The 20591-nt window shown below is 41.8% G+C and overlaps 3 protein-coding genes across 11 annotated transcripts in view; 2 read left to right on the top strand and 1 right to left on the bottom strand.

Annotated features, from left to right (window-relative positions):
• The first annotated feature begins 2658 nt into the window (after positions 1-2658).
• LOC105688592 (bifunctional peptidase and arginyl-hydroxylase JMJD5) lies at positions 2659-6046 on the top strand. 3 transcript variants are annotated; one of them, XM_048657120.1, is made up of 9 exons: positions 2659-3150; positions 3373-3476; positions 4140-4298; positions 4396-4543; positions 4622-4805; positions 4882-5052; positions 5169-5389; positions 5459-5614; positions 5718-6046. In XM_048657120.1, the coding sequence occupies exons 1-9, from the start codon at positions 3001-3003 to the stop codon at positions 5973-5975; spliced, it is 1551 nt and encodes a 516-aa protein (XP_048513077.1). In that variant the 5' UTR covers positions 2659-3000; the 3' UTR covers positions 5976-6046. The 3 variants fall into 3 exon arrangements, with proteins under 3 accessions (XP_048513077.1, XP_048513078.1, XP_012260455.2); XM_048657121.1 differs by having other exon boundaries at positions 2661-3229; positions 3373-3390; XM_012405032.3 differs by lacking the exon at positions 2659-3150 and adding an exon at positions 3201-3229.
• On the bottom strand, positions 5996-13921 carry LOC105688581. Of its 5 annotated transcripts, none has more exons than XM_048657115.1 (16): positions 13029-13921; positions 12458-12560; positions 11699-12089; positions 11441-11598; positions 11232-11363; positions 11038-11166; positions 10852-10965; positions 10603-10784; positions 10396-10522; positions 7272-10321; positions 7103-7177; positions 6904-7025; positions 6734-6838; positions 6613-6663; positions 6351-6547; positions 5996-6242 (listed from the first exon to the last, which is right to left on the bottom strand). In XM_048657115.1, exons 1-16 carry the CDS (start codon positions 13043-13045, stop codon positions 6150-6152), a joined length of 5046 nt encoding a protein of 1681 aa, XP_048513072.1. In that variant the 5' UTR covers positions 13046-13921; the 3' UTR covers positions 5996-6149. The 5 variants fall into 5 exon arrangements, 3 of the variants coding, with proteins under 3 accessions (XP_048513072.1, XP_048513073.1, XP_048513074.1); XM_048657116.1 differs by having other exon boundaries at positions 6734-6829; XR_007278968.1 differs by lacking the exon at positions 5996-6242 and having other exon boundaries at positions 6460-6547; positions 6900-7025.
• LOC105688578 (ankyrin-2-like) overlaps positions 11947-20591 on the top strand; it is a 23454-nt gene continuing 14809 nt past the window's right edge. For 2 of the 3 annotated variants that reach the window (XM_048657114.1, XM_020853850.2), the window contains exons 1-19: positions 11947-12816; positions 14608-14709; positions 15093-15225; positions 15309-15472; positions 15544-15699; positions 15788-15916; positions 16003-16200; positions 16315-16611; positions 16736-16933; positions 16998-17144; positions 17941-18090; positions 18580-18720; positions 18788-18943; positions 19033-19329; positions 19400-19583; positions 19795-19914; positions 19998-20085; positions 20177-20194; positions 20294-20518. In XM_048657114.1, the coding sequence (XP_048513071.1) occupies positions 12769-12816; positions 14608-14709; positions 15093-15225; positions 15309-15472; positions 15544-15699; positions 15788-15916; positions 16003-16200; positions 16315-16611; positions 16736-16933; positions 16998-17144; positions 17941-18090; positions 18580-18720; positions 18788-18943; positions 19033-19329; positions 19400-19583; positions 19795-19914; positions 19998-20085; positions 20177-20194; positions 20294-20518 (2951 nt within the window). In that variant the 5' untranslated portion in view covers positions 11947-12768. Of the gene's footprint in view, positions 12817-13983; positions 14394-14607; positions 14710-15092; positions 15226-15308; positions 15473-15543; positions 15700-15787; positions 15917-16002; positions 16201-16314; positions 16612-16735; positions 16934-16997; positions 17145-17940; positions 18091-18579; positions 18721-18787; positions 18944-19032; positions 19330-19399; positions 19584-19794; positions 19915-19997; positions 20086-20176; positions 20195-20293; positions 20519-20591 lie in introns of those variants that run through there. The other variant, XM_020853852.2, reaches the window with a different exon arrangement.

Below are 20591 nucleotides of genomic sequence, written 5' to 3'. Positions count from 1 at the left end.
CCCACATGGGCCTACAAAAAATAAAATATTAAAATAACGATTCCTCGTCCTCGCGCTGTATACCCGCGCGAGCAGCGTCAGACTTGGAATATTTCTGCTAATCGAAATCGAAAAAATGCAATTTTCAATCGCATTCTTCTATTTGAATTAGCAGAAGGGAAGGAGAGGAGAGGATATATGTATGGCGTGGCGGTCGGCGGTCCTCTTCGACGCGAAGTCTTCGAGCTCAACGTCCACCTCACTTCCATGCACCACGGCTGGTACGGAGAGCAAGGCGGACGCATTTTGCCCATTCCAAGTGACCACGAATATTACAGGGAAGCAAAAAACCAAACTTGCTCTGATTTGGTTGCGAATTATTGAAAGGAAAAGGATCTCTTAGACTTCAGCAAAGAGATTTAAAAGACCACGTGAAAAAAATCATCAGAAAGATATCGAGCTATATGTTGCACAAAATTAAATATTGCACTTTGATAAACTCTGCTCAATTGATCACTTGGAATTGCTGTGGATGGAAAAGTTGCGCTTTCGATTCCTCGCGTATCCCATTCGCAAAAGCCCCCGCCCCACCCAACGGTTAAAACTATTATTCACATACATACTGCTCATAAATGCCCTCGCGATGCATGAATTTACCTATACCTGCCTTTCACCTATAATTATCCAAGAAATGATTTTACTGACGCAAACCCCAATTCATACTTGCGCCGGCGCACCGAGAATTTCGTCTCACTCACATCTCACATTCATTGCCGTGGTATCTCGTTCAAAAAACTTACTGTTGACCTGTTGGGTGTGTAGGAATATAAAGGCTGCCCATGCCTCGGCCGAAGCCGTGATTTATTTAAATTTTAAGAAAAGGTGTGTTTGTTATTTGGCCGAAATTTAAAAAACATCAATGATCTTTAAATGAATTTAGCAAATTTACCCTTGAGTAAATATCATCAGTAAGAAAATGAGATTAATTAATCTCATATAATATTCATTAAGCAAGAAAAAGTTAAGGGCTGAACATTGTGTGTAAGGGAAGAAAATTCCTGAAATGATTAGACATCCTGTTATAGTTCTAGTGAATTTACTCATCGGTACCTAAAGACGGGTTCAAGTTTGATCAAAATTGAGTTGAAAGAATTGAAATTTTAAACATGCAAATAGATAAAAAAATATAGAGATCAAATTCACAATTGATTTAGCTGATGGCTGATCATTAAATTGAGACTAAATGAATTCTGACTACTCGCGGAAGCTATCCAAGTCAATTCCTGATGTACCTGAAAAAGCTGAATCTATGGTAATGACCATCATTCGCACGACAAAATTTTATTACTGATCGGTGATCGACGCGAACGAGATCGGTCACCGAAAATTATAGAAAATTTATAAAACGCGAGAGTCGATTGAACGAAGGTCTTTACCGTTGCCTATGAGCTGCGCACTCTTGCACTTAAATTTATCAAAGATGTGATTTATTTGAAAAGTTCATGTTTGGTGAACTAATGGTTGACTGATTGCGCCATTGAACTGATTAACTGATTGTCTAATTACTAAACTGACTGACTGACTAAATCATTCATCGAGTTTTTCAATGATCAATTTTAAGGAAGAGTTTTATATGCTTGACGTTACAGGGTGCAGGTGCGCTATGCTCAACAACAACCAACCCTACAATTACCTGATCTAATTAAATTGAAATCCAGGGTACCGCCACGCCATCTAACAAAGAGGGAGGGGACGCGATAAAAAATTAAAAAATACAACGACTTAAACGCCAGCGTACACCATCGCGTGAGTTGGCTAAGAAGTCGAGGAACTTTAACTTCGCTCACCATCGTCGCCGGTACCAAGACCGGACCCGAGCCGGTTCCCAGGTCTCATGGGTTTTGGATTTTACCCGGATGTCTCTGCCTCCCTGATGGTACGAATGCTCCCAGATATTTGTATGCACCGATTATGCACTTCATATCCACTAAAGAGATGCTAGAGTTGCGCCGAGAATTCAAAAGTTATTCACAATGGCCACCGGCTTCGATTTGTTGTGTCCAGTATCACTACTCTTATACGTTTTATTAAGCCCTTATACCCCCAGATAAGTTAAGATTGTTCAAGTCATTGTACGGGCAATCGTCACTTGTTTTAGGATCCGATATTGATCCGACGTATGATTTGAATTAACAATGAATTTAACGGAGACACAGCAGATAATGTGAAGTTCAACGTAGAAATGTTGTCGTCGTGCCAGATCACGCGTCATTCACCGACTTATGCGACGTACCCCCATTTTTATTTTTAATGCGCTTAATGCACATGAATGAGACCGAATCCTTTGGTTAATTATGACAAGATTTAGAATTCAGTATTATTAGGCACACTCAAGTTCACAGCGAGTTACCCGGAGTACAACCGGACGATTCGAAGTTCGACGTAGGACTGGCTTTGCCGCGAAAACGCTCCGCGTTTATACCACACAAGATGGCCGCGTAGAGGCGCGCTGGATCTCGCGACTTCCACTGACTTTGATACGACGTATCACCATTTTTAATGCGTTTAATTTATTGATGTTATACACGTAAATGAATTTGGATGCTTCGATTGATCATCTCAAGTTTCATAATGCGGTATTATTTGGCACAGTCACAGTTAAATCCTCAGCGAGTTACCCGGAGTACAACCGGACGATTCGAAGTTCGACGTGCATATGACGTCGCCGCGCAGTTCCCCAACTACTACTGAGCGGGAGAATCAGGAACCGCGTAGAGGCGCGCTGTACCTCGCGATTTCCACTGACTCTGATACGACCTATCACCATTCTCAATGCGTTGAATTCAGCGGCGTTGTACACGTAAATGATTTGAAATTCTTCAATTAATTATCTCAAGTTCTAGAATTCTCTAATATCAGGTACAGTTAAATTCACAAGTTACCTGGAGATCGACTAGACGATTCGAAGTACGACAAGCGAATGGCGGCGAGCGCTTTGTGAGGGGTCCTTACCACTGATCTATGTCGGCGCTAAAGTCGTCAACGCTTGAATGCAGTTCGGAACGCCGACACGCCGACACACACAGTCAGTTAGATGTTCCCTACGCAGACCAAAGTTTGACGCAGACCAGACCTCTTATTACACGAGCAAGTGGAGCACAAGTGACACAGGCAAGAATGAGAATTTTTTATTGAAAGCGGCCTACAAAGTACCCATGGACCTAGGAAAGAAACTGAATTTTACTCCAAGGTATGGGAGTGTGATGTCATGTTCAATTCTGCCTGTAAAATAATACTCCTTCAATTCTTCCTTGATATAATAATGTATCTGGCAATAACCAATGCTGAAAAAGTTTGTCATAATAATCACGTCTTATATTTTCTGGGTTGCAGCTGTCCAGAGGGACCACAGTAAGTCAAAAGCAACAAGTGTCAACCGCATCAACAATCAACTCATGCCAAAGACACGATGATTGCTCATATACTTGTAGCTCTGTGTATGTTTTTATTTGTATTTCTAATAAGAGCATTTTATCTGATTGTTTGGAAAAATGGGTGTTCTGTAAGAGAGCATAATTCACGCAGTCATCCGGTGAAAGTTATGATAATATTAGGATCTGGTGGACACACAACAGAAATTCTACGTATTGTAGCTGGTATGAAATCAGATCATTACTCTCCCAGGATCTATGTGAAAGCAAACACAGACACAATCAGTGCAATAAAAGTTAAAGAAATAGAAGGAACGGCAAATGATTTTGAATTACTCGATATACGTCGTAGCCGTGAGGTTCATCAGCCCTACCTAGCTTCGGTGTGGACAACGATAATTGCTATCCTAGATTCCATACCGATTGTTTGGAAAAACCAACCCGATTTGATTTTATGTAATGGCCCCGGTACTTGTGTTCCGCTCTGCTTTATTGCTTTCATTTATAAGTTGATGTTTATTATGGAAATTAGGATAGTGTTTGTTGAAAGTTTCTGCAGAGTCAAAACACTCTCGTTGACTGGAAAGATTATGTACTACATAGCTGATTTTGTTATTGTTAGATGGAAACACTGGAATGAATCTGTGTACCGCAAAACTATTTATTTGTAATTAAACGTATTTGTATCCAATTTATACAATTATTGTGTTTCATGACCTACGTATACAGTCGATCACAGTTAATTGTTATGGATATTAGCCAATTGGCCAAGGAGCTCCTACCTGGTGATACTCTGTTGAAGGACATAGAGAGTAACAGCCCACCAGAGATTGGCATACACTTGATGTCGATCTGTAAAAAATTATGGACTTCTATAAATTCTAATGGGTACATATGAGATTTTGTTATAAACTTGGATTCACATTTGCCACATGTTATTCCAGTCTCATTGTCTGAGGCAAGTCATTTGCTTTTCCTTGCCAAGGCTCCTCCTGACAGATCAATGGATACAAAATGCCCTTGTAAAACTGGATGCTTGTTTGGATAGAACCTGGGAGTCATTGAATTCTGGATATTGGAAAGAAGTATCAGTCAAGTATAGATATTGCTATTCATTTTGCACCATTTTGAAGGTACCAAGTGTATTTATAATTAAACATGATTTATGATGTCCCTCGGATTTTTTGATGTGAAAATGGTTCTCTGTTCAGTCTGCATTGCTGTTGATACGATTCGACAATTTTTCCATATGTGACAAGTTGAAGCATATTGAATTAGACGTACTAAAAGAAGTCATACTACAAATAGACAAAGGCATACTGTTGGGTGCACCACCTTCATCAATCCCGGGATTACTTCCAAATGTTGCGCGCAAACTGAACTCACTCATCTTGCGTATGGGCAGGCACTTACTACAAAATTAATTTTATCTTCTGCAGTATTTCCTGTAAGGGCTGAAATTTATTTCCAGGTGTCGGAGGAAGGGAATGCTGGAATATTCAGGATCAATTGCTATTTAGTGAAGATGCTTCTAAAAGAGAGCTACTTCCAGGTTTCACGCCGGTGCCTCGTTGCCACCAACCATCTATGGAGAAATTTTACACAAATATTTTTCAACCAAAAATACCTACTATACTAGAGGGTACATCATATACATACACATATGTATATACATATGTACACATATACTGGGCTTACTTTTGCTGATAGTGAGATCAATTGTACAATACTTCTGATTAAATCTTATAAATTTAACAGGTTGTATGGATCATTGGAGAGCTTTGAATTTGTGGATCGATCCTGAATATTTATTGCAAACTGCTGGAGTGAGAACAGTACCGATTGAAATTGGATCTCGCTATACTGAGGAAAACTGGACACAGCGTCTTGTTACTTTATCGGAGTTTCTCAAGTCTTATCTGTCATCAGATAAATCCTCAACACCAGGGTATCTAGCACAATATGAACTATTTGAACAAGTGAGTGTGAGGGTTGGATTGCGTGCGTGAATCACAGATGAAAAATTGTTTAAAGTATTGCTTTTTTAGATACCAGAGCTAATGAACGACATCTCAATACCAGATTACTGTAGTTTCTCAGATACTCAAGAAGAAGCATTGCCTCCTAATATAAATGCATGGTTAGGGCCAGGTGGTACAATATCACCTCTACACTTTGATCCGAAGAACAATCTTCTTTGTCAGGTACTCTTCGAAAACGAGAAACGTTATTTTCGATTAATACTTTATTTCTATCGATCATCATATGTGTTTTGATGTATGTAGTCATACATTTCTTTGTACACAGGTGTTTGGGACTAAACAGATTGTTCTGTTCCATCCTGATGAAACGCCAAAGTTATACCCTTATGAGACGAGACTGTTATCTAATACAGCTCGTGTGGATCCATTCAATCCAGACTTTGATGTGTGGCCAAGGTTTAAGCAAGCCAAAGGAGCGACATGTGTCTTAGGGCCTGGGGAGATGTTATTCATTCCTCCTGGATGGTGGCACCACGTTGTTGCTCTGTCGCCAAGTTTTTCCGTCAGTTTTTGGTGGGATTGAAAACGAAAAATCATCGAATATAACATGAAATGTATTTATTACAAAAAAATATGCTTGGAATGCTTACAGAACATTGTGTTTGTACCATTGTACGTAGTCAATATTCATTTAACTTATCTTAACAAATATTTGGTATCGTCTTAATATCTGTGTAAAAGTACTTGGTTTGTAAAGCTACAAAGGCAATGGAGGAAATTCATCATCCATAGTACAATGCATTTTGCAAATCGGGCAAACGCTTACCTCACCCAGCCATTTCTTTATGCACTGAAATGTAATATATAATTCTCATTGTGATTCCATTCCTGAGATGCCTTCGTATAATTCATGTGGAAATATTGCTAATTATGTGGTTTAGTAGTTGAAGAGACTCACCGCGTGGTGAAAAGAATGCTGGCATGGCAAGGCATAAACAGGAGCCTTCTCGTCAAGTGCGTTCATATTTTCGAAACAAATGATACACTCTGAATCTTCTTCGTTTTTCACCCAATTAATCAGTCCAGATGTAACAGGTCTCCAAGCTGGCTTCTTAATAATCGGCGCGACTTGCGCCACTTTGGTCGACGAATTTACTAAAAAATAAATAATCTATGTCATATACTCACTCACAGATGACCAAGATTCATTAATTTTTTACCCAGCTTTTTGGTTTTATTCTGGAGTAATTTTTTCATGTTCCTCGGTTGTTCTGAAACAAGTTTTTCTACGATCTATTATCTGTGTCATTGATTGAAGAATGAACATAATTTTCATTTTACCTGGTGCTGTTGACGAACGTGAGTTGGGCTCACTACGTCTGTTTGGTGATACTTGCAACCCTTCTGACCGTATGGCCTGCTGTGCTCGCATGTAGTCTGCAAAATCTTGAATATAGATATTATGGATAGATTATATTCGAAATTTGTGAGCAGTATAAAAGTTTACCTACGCTTGACTTGGCGCTGCCTTATGAATGGTTCAGATTCTCGTATAATCTCCGCTACACGCATTCCAGACAGTGTGTTGTTGTACAATTTACGTACATCCATTACACTTTCTACCAAGTCAAACCTGAAAGAATACATCAGTGTTGTATTGCTCTTCTTAGCAATGAGGTAAGTAATAACAAAGTAATGGCAAAGACATACTCAGGTACTCCGACGAATTTTTTTTTCAATTCTTGAATGAGTAAATCAATTCCAACTGTCTTAAGAACCGCACGTCTGTTGACATTGTGAATCAAGATTTCGTTATTGATATATTTACAAAAGTATCTGAGTTCGGGAAAATAGCAACGACATCGATTTTTTTCAGTACCTATCTGTTGAAAACTGTGCTGCACCATCGACTGAGGTCATATCTACAACTATGCTGGTATCATTTCCTTGAGAGATTTGACCGTTGTTTTGATTGATCTCGTTCATAGGATTATAGGACAAGTAGTTCGATTGGATGTCCTCAGCTTCAGAGTTTTGACTATCGTAGGGTGGGTTGGTACTGATATCAATTTGATCAAATTGATGGATGACTGACCCATGTTCGATGAATGAATGATTAGTGATATCATTGGTAGACTTCTGATGGACCTTTTCCGGAACACTGTTGCATTGAATTGTCTGATTAAGTTGAGCCATGTTTATTCCAACGCTTGTATTATATATTGGTGAATCGGTCGGATCTGTATGCAACCATGAGCTGCGATTATCGAATGAACCAGTTTGGTAAGGTATACTGTGCAAGCTGTTTACGCTAGAATTAAAGTATGTATTCCCGTAATAAGGGTTTGCAGGCATGTGGTTGCTGCAGGAGTTTGCAGAGAGCGCTTCTTGCATAGACCGTAGATTTGGTGGGACATTTGTTGGATGTAAAAAGAATTTAGCCTGCCCCTCGCAGAAATCTTCTGAAAAGGTGAGTGGTTTTGGAAATACTATATTCAAGGATGGTAGTTTAATGTGTTCCAAATTCTCAATTTGCTGATTAGATTCAAGCAATGTTTTGAGTTTTGTGTAATCATCTTTATATTTTGTGGCGGTTAAGCGCAAATGGTGCTCACATCTTTGCCATGCCACTCGAGCGTCTACTAACGTAAATTGTTCGCCTGTTAAGGACGTGACTATTTTCCCAACCACGTTTAGCATATGCAGATTATCATGACATTTTTCGACTGCTTTCTCAAATGTCAAGCTAGCACGCCAGAATTCTTGGTTCAAAGATTGAAGCTGTGACTTCCTTTCACTCAACTTGGCTTCCTCTAATCTCTTTTGTTCCTTTTCCAGTGAAGTCTTTATTTCTGCATCAATCTTTTCCTTCAAACGAATACGATACTTATCCAATTTTTTCTCCATCTCCTCCTTGTCTCTTCGAAGCATCTCTAGGTTTTCTTTAATCAAAGCATTCTCTCTCAATAACACGTCAAAGTCATGTTCTACTTTCTTCTTCGCTTCTGTTAGTTTACTGTGATGGTGCATAACTTCAGTATTACGCAATTTTAAAGCTACATTTTCCTCACTCGCAAAAGACGAATCAAGTTGAAGTTTATTGAGTTCACACATAAGGTTTGATTTCTCTGTCTCATATTTGGCACACAGAGCTTCTAGGCGGTTTGAATCTTTCAAAAGTTCGCTGAGCCTCTGTTCGGATAGTAGTTTATATTTGTCAAATTCTTGTTGCAGCGACTTTGCATGATTTTCAGATCTCACTTTCAATTGATCTAAGGCAGACTTCATGAGTGCTAAAGCTTTTTCTAGATCGGTTTCAATTTTTTCGACGTTTGATTCATCCAGTGATGCGATGCTTGCGCTTTTTGCATGGATATTATTTTCTACAGGTTTCACAGCTCTAAATTCTGAAATGATATCAGTGCTGGCCACTTGAAGTTCAACAAGTGATTTCTCAATACCAGAGTCTTCGTTCGATATATTTTTCTGGCGATTGATTGGCCCTAATTCTTGATGCTGGTCATTGATATGTGTAGTCATATTCTCTTTCGCGAATGGGTCCATCTCAGGTGGAGTTTCTTGGGGTAAATTCAACGTAGTTTTCAGGGTTGTCTCGCTACGTTTACTTTCGATACCAAGTCCGGATTTAACGATCTCAGATTTTCCATTCCGTTGCATCTCTTGAGAATGATTTGAACCAGTTCCAACAGGGCGTGATTGCTTTGGTTCCAACAAGGTGGTTCTAATCTTGATATCTTGAGGTCTCAGTGAATCAGAAACGGATAATATTGGCGGGGTTACAGGCACTGAATTTATATTTTCGATCATCTTTGGTTCTTTGCTGCTTTGTACTACCCCAGTTTTAATTTGCTCTTCGTCATAATCACGGATTATAGAGTTGAAAATATCATCGTTGAATGGTACTGTTTGCCTATTAGCGGGGCCTGCTAGTAAAAATTTGAGACAACCACAGACCTCGCTCTTAACTAGTCTATATAATTCTGGCAAAACTTCAGCTATGCCAATGTAAGGTCCGACAGACGCAAACTGGTATGATTGTAGCAGGAATTCACAAATATCTGTTTCATCGTCCAAATCCGTATGATAATTATTGAATAAAATTTTATCTTCTTCCCATTTTGAAGAGATTTCATTTCTTGTGACACAGCCGTTTTCTTTGATGAACTCGTAAAAGTACGTGAATATGGAAGTATTGATTTCCAGTTGTTTATGACAGTCTTTGTCATAAAAAGGAGCTTCCAGCATGAATCCAATCTCCATCATGCGAGGGTTTCCATACATTTCTACATCTGGTCTCCACTCATTGATCGACATTATTCCAAAATTATTTTGCCTCAGTTTGGCTAATTTTCTTAGTCGCCATACCTTCTCAGTGCAATCTTCAGCTGGGTATTCTTTGCTGCTAGATCGAGGAACGGCGGTAGGGATAGGACACCGCATTTTTTCGGGGAGACGCTTGGCCTTGACCGGCTGTTTTGGTATGGCACCTTTTAGCTGCAGGCGCTGCTTTGCCCGAGGTACGGGATTTGCTGGAGCTACTATCTGTGTTTTCAATTTCCCATCGTCACCATAAATTTCCACTTTGATTATTAGGCTAGGGCTATTTTGATCAGTCTCGCAGCTTGGTGTAAAGCATTCATAGCCGATAATGTCCTTGTCAGGTAGTTTGGTTACAGCTGATAGTTGGTCCTTTTTTACTTTCCAACAGGCTTGATGAAACTTCATGGTACAAGGATGTCTTGTGTTGCTACAAGTCACAATGACCATTCCATTGAAGGTAGGATCGCTAAAGTATATATCCTGATTCGGACCATACCATCGAGTGGCAGGTACGCACTCATTCATAGAACAAATTGCATCTGGAGGATGCCACCTTGAGCATTCGTCATACATGGCAGCAAGGGAAGCCTAAAAGATAAAGCATGTGAAAGAAGTGAATGAGCTTTCAGTACTTTGATATTCTTGGTAGTCGTAACACATACCGAGAGGTTGACTCTAGTTGACTCTGGTAGTACAACAGTGGATCCTGGAATGGTGTGCTCGGTTAACTCGATACCGGAGTCAAGAGCTGCAAAGCCTCGTTCAACAGCTTTAAGCGCCAATGCAAACCTGGTAAGAATTAGGATCTATAATATTTAACATAGATAGGTAGTCAGACTACTGGAATGTTTAGTACATCTAAAACTAACCTGTAATATTTGTGGTGAGCCTTACTTAAAGCATAGTAGATGGCTGGAAACAGATGTCCCAGTGGCTCCAAATTCAACAACAATTCCATAGACGTAGATAGATTAGTCGGTTCCTCTGTTTCGAGCAGTGTAATACATAACATGTAGCAAACTACATCTTTGTCGATATGCTTTACTTGTGACTGAATACAGAAAAACGAGTATCATCCAAATTGATCATTGAAAGATCATCAGTCGCATTGATTATACCTCGAAAGTGGCATCTGTAATTATCTTCCATGCAGTTTTGTATTTCATTGAAGCTGGACCCCAATGCTCAAGATGATAGGCCTCATAAGCTTCTTTCAGTAAGGATTCAAGCTCCTGGTTAGGAGGCAGGATTGGTATTAGGTCAGAGATCAGAGTCAATCGAGGAACAGCGGAGCTTGGACTTACCATCGTGTTCAACTCTTTCGACTCAGCCTGACTGTTCTTTGGCTCATTTAACGAGTGATTCTGTAAGATCCCCAATAACTCCTGATTTGCATCTTCTAGGGAATCGGTCCCACCTTCGTCATTTATATTCTGAAGAAAAGATACGACTAATGAGATCGAATGGTTTTCATAAACATCTGATGATACTGTATTACCATATTATAAGGGCGATAGCTTATTTGAAATCCCATTTGCTCTTGCAAGGCAATAGCTGCAGCAAGACCCTTGAATGGTTTCACGGTTTGCTTTTTTTTACTCTGTGTCATGCAGAATTGGTTGTCTATGAACTGAAAGTCCGAAATTTTATCATCAAATCGTTTGAGCTGATACAAAGATACTGGTACAGTGAAAAATCAAAACTCACTGGATCGGCTTCAAACTGTACCATTTCGTCATTGCGTTCCTCCTCCACCTCACATTCCAATAGTTTATGTATTTCATTGAACGCTTTTTGTTTCTCGATGATATATTTTTTGAAGATATCCCGGCCTAGAAGACCGGATGGATCGAGTGGTACTGTAACTGTAGCAGCAGAGATATATTGAGTTGTTAATAGTAAATGTGCAGTACGTTCATAAATTTTGTATTGAACATAATGCGAACGAAACTTTAGCCAGCTAACCTTTACCATCGATGACCGTGTTTGCGTTGAAATTGTGGCTCATAACGAAATCTGTGATGGATAGCCGTACGCAGAAAGATAATATTTGATTCGAAGATGATAGTAATACGTTTGTATCTGGGATTTCCGTGACCACAAACATTAAATGACTACCGATAACAAGCATGGCAATACTTTGGATTGAACGGCTTCTGTGGACGTTCGTTTGAGGTTTCAACGGATACGTATGGCCGTGGGTGGATATTTGAATAAACGACGCAGAGAATTCGCGCCTTTTTTGCGATTCCCAAAAGCGCACCAAGCGGCGAACGATTCTTTTTTTTGATTGGTGAAGCATCCGACTGGTGATAGTGAGTTTTCCCGCCAGTGATAATTCAAACTTGGGGCCTCCCTAAAACAGGTTGGGAATATTTGACAGTGATGTCCTTTCAGCAGGAGTGATTCTAACTCGTTTTTCCATGCAAAACAGTGGGAGCTTAAGTATTGTTTGGGTAAAAATCAGTCTTGCCAAGTGTATATATCAATTTCATGACAAGATTATGAAAAAACTGATGAAATGCCCACAGCTGATCTCCGCTACAGTTCTCTCGAATGTAGAACTGATGTGGTATGTTTTCAGTACCGTGAAAACGTTATTCGCTACGTTATAAGCGGAATGAATATGCATTAGGATCCTTGATCATTTATTGTTTTACTTCGTTGTAAATAATGAGCATAAGGTAGCTTAATACGTTACTGTTCTATAAATAAGTATAGTACTTGACGAATCTCATAGAGGTGTACGCAGACTTCGGCGTCGGGATCGGCAACCGCACATGCAAGAGTACAGACTTTCGTGTGCAAGAGTTCATGTGCCTGTATTCTGTAACAGCGCTAAATGAGTACACATCCAAATGCCCGGTTGTGTATCTATTTAAATCACGGTATATTATACCCATCTAGATCCTATTTTCATACATGTATAATTCTTCAGGTACAATGTGACTCTCGGTCGAGACACGATCAGTATGTATAAAAGTTATTCCTTGGAGATTATTCATCATAGTCTACTATAGGTATATTTAGAAATAATGGCGGAACTACAAGATGTCTTTCCGACGATTGTGCGACTGCAAAAGGTAAGCTGCATAATTATGTGCTTGCATCGCAACTGCGTTATCTTTGAATCGCTGTTGCGCTGTTTGGAATAAGGAACTACCCGATTAATATTCTACTAATTGTAAAAGAAAGACCCACTTCGTTTTGGTGCTCATGTATTTTACACAGTGACTTAAAAATAATTGTTTCACTCCGTCTTACGTAAATAATTATTTTAACAATGCTTACATACAGGCAGATCCGTATCATAGTTGAAATGAACGTGATGAGACTCTGCAAGGTAACAGTTTATCTACTACTCCATTCGTAGAGTTTGTCGACGATCCGCATATATGCCGTCTATTTTTGGCTGAAATGAATTTGACTAGCACAGTTCACATCTATACAAGCCATTTTTGCGTTTCCGTATACACAGATATGTATGATAATTTACAACCAGCTGAATGTTTTGTACGAGTAGTGCGTATAATTATATTTCAATCGTCATCCCGCGAATTGTACACATTAGAAATATTATATCGCATGATTGAAGCAGCGATACGGACACGTGCGAAACCAACGTACATACATCATATCAATTCGAATCTACATTTATACCTGAAGTCTATATCGCGTGTATATCTTGTGCCGCACGTAGTGGACTCCAATAATTGGGGACACAATTTGCGGCGTCCGTGTGGAAAAGCGCATGTGCACATTGCGGATGGTTAATTATGTTCATGGATGATGTGAGTTTAGTTTTTTCGTTACAGCATAGATATACTATGGTTACAGCACCAGCATACATATAGATAATATAAGACTGTATGGCACGAGTATACTGCATAACGGGCCGATAATAAATAAATGTTATCCGCATAATTTGGAATAGAAGTATGTTCAAATATTAAACATGATATGGCAGAATTCGTTCAGGGGGTGTCTGCAGCGTATCGAAGGCGTACGCATGGGGGCTGCGTCTGGCGTAGACACTGGTAGGCCATCATCAACGCCTGGATTATTCGAACCGGCGCGCGACCCTTATTGATCGGCAGGAGAGACGCACGTGTGTAAGTTCATGTGCGTACAGAAGATATCACCAGCGAGGGCGGTAGGGGTGGGCGTATTCCTTGGTCTTCGTCCGGTACATTCTGTACGCAACCTCGGTACGCCAGAAGGCCCGCCGGTATCCTCGCTTAACAGGGGCGAATAACTCTTTCTTTGGTTCTGCGGAATAAAATATCCACTCGATAGAAAAGCGGGGTGACCACCGCTCAGTTCAACATAATGTAAATGAAATATTGCACGCAGGTGTAACGCTACCCGATAGATTTTTGCGATAAAAACTCGGTGCTCGTCGCAAAGAGCCCGCTCCACGGTTATATCGTACCCCTGGTTCGCGTTTAATCGTTGACGAACGCGTCTGCGCCTTTGTTCGATCCATCCGTACACCAGACGTCGACCCCACCTATTTTAACCGGGTGTAATAGGTCGCACAGTGTCCTGCGTTGGTTACGAAAATTTGGGTGGATAAAAGTGGATACGAAAGGCGGGAGACTCGTCCGGCTGCGAGAACCACCGGAAGTGTGTGATCATGGTTACGAATAACGCTAATCAGGTGATTAATCCTCGTTCATTACTTTACGTACGATCGCATACCCCTATCGTGAGATGAATTCACTCGGTAACGGGGGGTGGTTTTCCAACAATTGGTGGGAAGCTTCACTATCGCGAGCTCAAGATTCTCGCGTACGCTTCAGGATCAGAGATTGAAGTGTTGTATGGGCTTTCGCTTGCCTCAATGGGTCGAACAAGATTTTTCTTCATTTCAGGCCGACGATACAACGGCGTTCTTGAGAGCAGCACGTTCTGGTAATTTGGAAAAAGTCGTAGAATACCTCGATACGGAGCTGGAAATCAACACGGCTAATTCGGTAAGCTTGTAAATTGCACCGAGTCATCGGGTATTGGCATGGAAATTTCGTTGCCTCTAGCCACGCGTTGCACAGTTGTCGTAAAATGCAGGGTAATGCCCCCACCCTTATGCGGCATTATTCACCTATACGGATAACTCGAATATTATTACACCGTAACTTTCGAACTTGTGTAATATAGTATCATAGATATAGATAGCACGAATCGGGAGGACTATGAGCTCGGGGCTTGTCATATTTTCTTTCCTATTTTAATTCACTGGTGTTAAGCGGACGGAATTAATCGGTGTGAATTAATTTTACCGATGCCGCGTATTCGGCATCGTCACCGGTATTTCACTTGAAACGTGGATACATAGAATGCAACTTGTGACATTTCGCAGAATGGATTGAACGCCCTGCACCTGGCATCGAAGGACGGGCACGTGGAGATTGTGACCGAACTTTTGAAACGAGGGGCTCGTGTCGACGCTGCGACGAAAAAGGGCAATACCGCCCTGCATATAGCTTCGTTAGGTGAATAAACGAGACGTGAACATTCGCTCGTTCAGCGACTGTACCGTTACCTCAACTAATTTCCGTATATTTTATGTCGATAGCGGGACAAGCGGAAATAGTAAATATCCTTTTAAAATATGGATCCACTGTGAACATCCAATCGCAGAATGGATTCACGCCACTCTACATGGCGGCTCAAGAAAATCACGATCAAGTGGTTAAAATCTTACTCTGCAACGGGGCTAATCAGAGTTTGGCCACCGAGGTATGAAGAAAAGTATAACGGCGATGAATCTGTATAATACGAATAATTGGTTATTACCTGCAATATTGTAGGATGGTTTCACACCACTGGCGGTAGCGATGCAGCAAGGTCATGACAAGGTCGTCAGTGTTTTATTGGAGAATGATTCGAAGGGCAAGGTCCGGCTACCGGCTCTTCACATAGCAGCTAAAAAAGACGACTGTAAGGCAGCGGATTTGTTGTTGCAAGTGAGTGAATTCCTTTGTCCGGTTCCGGTACGCTTGTCGTTGATTGACGGGGAATGCAGGGTCAATAATCTATATTCGTTAACCGCAGAACGATCACAAGCCCGATGTCACTTCGAAGAGTGGTTTTACGCCCCTCCACATCGCTGCACATTATGGGAACGAGGAGATCGCACGGTTGTTGATAAAAAGAGGAGCGGATGTAAATTACTTGGCGAAGGTGAGGAATATCTACAGCGATAGTTATTGTTCTATTGCAACTTTCGATCGCACGCGATCACGCTCATATCGGTTCACGTCTCGTAGCACAACATCAGTCCGCTTCACGTAGCGGCAAAATGGGGGAAGAACAATATGGTGAAAATCCTTTTGGAAAATTCGGCTACGATAGATTCGAAGACCCGCGATGGGCTAACTCCGTTGCACTGCGCGGCAAGATCGGGGCATGACCAAGTCGTCGCCGCCCTGTTGGAAAATTCAGCGCCCATTAGCGCAAGAACGAAGGTAAGAACTTCCATAACGCGTACACCCTCGCCGACAAGGGGTTGAAAAATCAGAAGCCAAAGGATTTGGCCAACGGAACGAAATCATTGTCCATGCCTCGTACTTTTTGTTCAGAATGGCCTGGCGCCGCTTCACATGGCTTCTCAAGGTGACCATGTGGACGCTGCGAGGGTGCTGTTGTATCATCGAGCACCGGTGGACGAGGTGACCATCGACTACTTGACGTCCCTTCACGTGGCAGCGCACTGCGGCCACGTGCGAGTAGCTAAACTGTTACTGGATCGAAAAGCTGATCCGAACGCTCGTGCGTTGAACGGATTCACCCCGCTTCATATAGCCTGTAAAAAAAACCGCATAAAGGTCGTTGAACTTCTCATCAAACACGGAGCCTCGATCGAATCGACTACCGAGGTATAAATGCTACGCAAATGTGCAGAGATCTTTTATCCGGGCTGTCCAATCCTCCTGTACCTTCGCGTAGAGCATCGAATGAAAAAGTTTTGTAAATTTTATACCGCGGACTTTGATTTTTCAGTCCGGGTTAACACCTTTACACGTCGCCAGTTTTATGGGGTGTATGAATATCGTGATATTCCTACTGCAGCACGAGGCAAATCCCGATGTACCTACCGTGCGGGGTGAAACTCCGCTCCATCTCGCTGCCAGGGCTAACCAGACCGACATTATAAGAATATTGCTGCGAAACGGGGCTAAGGTCGACGCCCGTGCCAGGGTGAGAAATTACAAGCACTTGCCAAGTCTGGGATGCGATCGATATCCGGCGATTAATTTTACAGGAACAGCAAACACCTCTGCACGTGGCGTCTAGACTGGGAAACGTGGATATCGTGATGCTTCTCCTCCAGCACGGAGCGGCGGTGGACACGACGACCAAAGACATGTACACGGCTCTGCACATAGCGGCAAAGGAGGGGCAGGAGGAGGTAACGTACAAGGAGATTTCCAAAATAGCTCGTCATATCAACGCACAAAATTCCATTTATCTGTTTTGGACCCGACACCAAGAATATTTAATTTAAAATATCCTTCCCTCATTTTATATTAGATCTTTATGTTTTTCCTCGCATATTTATTGTATGTATAGTAGAATCGTATGCTCGATCACGTTATTATAGTATTTACCTCGCACCTGTGCACCCATGCCTCATGTATATGTACTACACGTAAGGTGCGTATCCTGATTGATTATCTTTACAGTTTATCCTTGAATAAATATCATTTAGTTGCACATCCAAATCTTTATTTGCCACATCCTTTTCTGTTTTTCTATATTTCGAAATAATTTGTATACTTATACTTGTATAGTATTGTAGGCATAAGCACGAGTACGCTTATGCATACGCTTGCAGTTACGTCTTTCTATGTGTATAAGATCATAGACCGTTACCTAAGCTGTGTATGCAAAAATATATTAAAAAATATAGGTTTTCTATTATTCGCATAGATTCGAGATTTGTAATTTGATGTCCATTACTAGTATTCGGCGGGTAATGTGTGGCTGTCGAATGCTGCTTAATCATATTAATGATACGCATACGTATAATGAGCTCAAGCACGTGTGTAACATTTCATGGCAATCATGTAGCGTGTCGTTAGAACATCACCGCCGGACGACGAGTTCCTGGGCTCAAGTTTTAAGCCGTTTTTATCTTCACGGTGATGCGCCTTGGCGTAGCTTCGTTGTATTTCCTAATTACTATCACTAATCTGGGGTTATAGGTCGCTGCGATTCTCGTTGAAAATCACGCGTCGTTGAAAGCCACGACGAAGAACGGGTTCACACCGTTACACATAGCTGCCAAGTATGGCAATATCAATGTGGCGAGAATTCTTCTTCAGAAGGACAACGCGCTCGATGCGGGCGGAAAGGTCGGCGACAATTATTAAGCATTATTATACACTTCGCACGAAAGTTAGCGGGCCACCCTGTTTTCGCTCCGGAAAACCTCCGATTCCGAAGCCTCGTAACTGCTCGAAAAATCGAGGTAGAGAGCTCTAAAAACGAGCAACTTGTACTTTGACTCCTTGTAGGTTGCGTGAAAAGTTTACTTCACGTCTTCGACATGAGTTGAATCGGGAGAGTGTAACTACTGAACAAAGAAACGCAATTCGATTAGACCGATGCCATCTGAAAGGTGGAGCTTTGAGCTTCAAAATGCTCATTTTCAGAGCTCTCTACCTCAATTTTTCGAGCAGTTACGAGGCTTCGGAATCGGAGGTTTTCCGGAGCGAAAACAGGGTGGCTCACTAACTTTTGTGCCTAGTGTATTTTCATTGCATTTTGTGAATATCTGAAATAAAACTCCGAACTAGGTATAGCTGTAATTTGTAATCGTCATTGACTCGTCTTTGATGTAGAACGAGATAACTGCCCTCCACATGGCTTGTCACTACGACCATCCGGGTGTGGCTGGTCTTCTTCTGGAAAGAGGGGCTTCTCCGCGAGTCACCTCACAAAATGGGCATACACCCCTGCACATTGCGGCGCGCAAAAATCAGGTAATCTCACACCCTTCGGTCAGTTGAAAAATATGAAACTCTAGGCATTCGCCAATTACCGACGCAGATGGAGATCGCCTCGAACTTGCTCGAACACGGGGCGGACGCGAACGCCGAATCCAAAGCTGGATTCACCCCGCTTCATTTGAGTGCTCAAAAAGGGCACCACGATATGACAAATCTTCTGGTCGAACACGGCGCCAAGCCGAATCACAAGGCCAAGGTGGGTGGACCGCTGGGATTCTATCGATACCGACTAATCGGTACGCTTGCATCTCCAATGTTTGTCAACTCTTCGACGAATATTTTTAGAACGGACTGACTGCTCTGCACTTGTGCGCTCAAGAAGACTCCGTAAGGGTTGCCTCGATACTAAGGAAAAACGGAGCGGACGTTGAATGTTGCACGGAGACGGGTTACAGGCCTATACACATAGCCGCGCATTTCGGCAATCCGTCCATGGTCAGATTTCTGTTGAAACAAAACGCAGAAGTCGACGTTAAAACCAATCAAGATTACACGCCCTTGCACCAGGCGGCTCAACAAGGACACGCTCACGTTGCCTCCGCGCTTCTCGATGGAAATGCTTCGCACAAAGCTCGCACAAATGTAATTATTTCATATATCCATACCGACTCCTCGCACGAAAAAAATAATACACTCGACGTGTGATTCATAGGATGGTCTGACGGCCCTCAACATCGCCCAAAAACTCGGCTATATATCCGTTATGGAAGTTTTGAAGGGGTTGTCGTACGACAATCTAGCTCCGTGCAACAAGAATTGGGAAGAAAAGTACAAGGTTGTGGCACCCGAGAGTCTGCAGGAAGCAAGTTTCATGTCCGACTCAGACGACGAAGGAGGTAGGTAGTTAGGTACTGGCAAAATTTTATGTCGGAAGAGCGCATTCAAATGTCTACGATGTCAAACGTCAAAGGTCAGACGTCAAACGTCAAATTTTTAATTCGAATTATCAATTGGACGAAATGGTAGGATCGGTAGGAAGAATTTCGACGAGTTCTTGTCACGCACTCGATTACTCCTGTAACAGAACCTTTGATTCCGGATGCGCAGGTTCGGATACTCTGATAAGCGAACAGCCGTATCGTTACTTGACCGCGGATCTGATGAAAAGTCTTCGCGACGATTCTTTGCCTATAGATGTAACGAGAGATGATCCGATACACAGACAAGGTGATTACGTTGAAACGATCACATTTCAATTAAACTGTCATAACGAACGACCGCCCATTCAGCTGTGCCATTAATCGTTACAGTTTCGAAGGAAGATAGGCAAGAATTTGTACAGAGTAACAATTACTGTTTGGCTGAAAACTTCGAGATGCACGACAGCACCACTTTCGGGTACGTCATACGGTATACGTCTGATTCTCGTTATAGTAGATACACGTAGATATTACGTACACGTGGAACTATAATTATTTTACTTTCAAAGGAGGCTGCATCCAAGATCGTGAGTAACAAGCCAAGGCGCTCCGCAACGATTACTACGACCTCACCGTCGATCGCTGGTTGATATCTTTTACATTCGATTGCTCTTATTATCTTTCAGATTTTTGGTGAGTTTTTTAGTCGACGCCCGCGGAGCGACGATGAAAGGATGCAGGCACAGCGGTATTCGGATCATTGTGCCACCGCGTAGGGCGACGATGCCCATAAGAGTTACGTGCAGATTGTTGAAAGCTACCAAAACTACGAATCCTCCGCCTCTGATGGAAGGCGAAGCGCTCGCCACACGCATAGTCGAAATGGGTCCAGTCGGTGCTACTTTTCTGGGGTATGATTTATTTTTCGTCAATCGCCAGAGGCCGAATATGACGAGCCAGGGTTTTCAAGCGTACAATATTTCT

This window comes from Athalia rosae, chromosome 6, assembly GCF_917208135.1.
Source record: "Athalia rosae chromosome 6, iyAthRosa1.1, whole genome shotgun sequence".
Lineage (NCBI taxonomy): Eukaryota > Metazoa > Arthropoda > Insecta > Hymenoptera > Athaliidae > Athalia > Athalia rosae.
This window is presented reverse-complemented; position numbering and strand designations above follow the sequence as displayed.

Coding starts and splice junctions, on each gene's coding strand:
- LOC105688592 (XM_048657120.1), top strand. CDS start 3,001: ATGTCGGCGCTAAAGTCGTCAACGCTTGAATGCAGTTCGGAACGCCGA. Junction 4,299..4,395: donor ACTTCTATAAATTCTAATGG/GTACATATGAGA, acceptor TTCCTTGCCAAG/GCTCCTCCTGACAGATCAAT. Junction 5,053..5,168: donor AATACCTACTATACTAGAGG/GTACATCATATA, acceptor TAAATTTAACAG/GTTGTATGGATCATTGGAGA.
- LOC105688581 (XM_048657115.1), bottom strand. Junction 11,364..11,440: donor TACAGTTTGAAGCCGATCCA/GTGAGTTTTGAT, acceptor TCGGACTTTCAG/TTCATAGACAACCAATTCTG. Junction 10,785..10,851: donor TTACAGATGCCACTTTCGAG/GTATAATCAATG, acceptor TTCTGTATTCAG/TCACAAGTAAAGCATATCGA.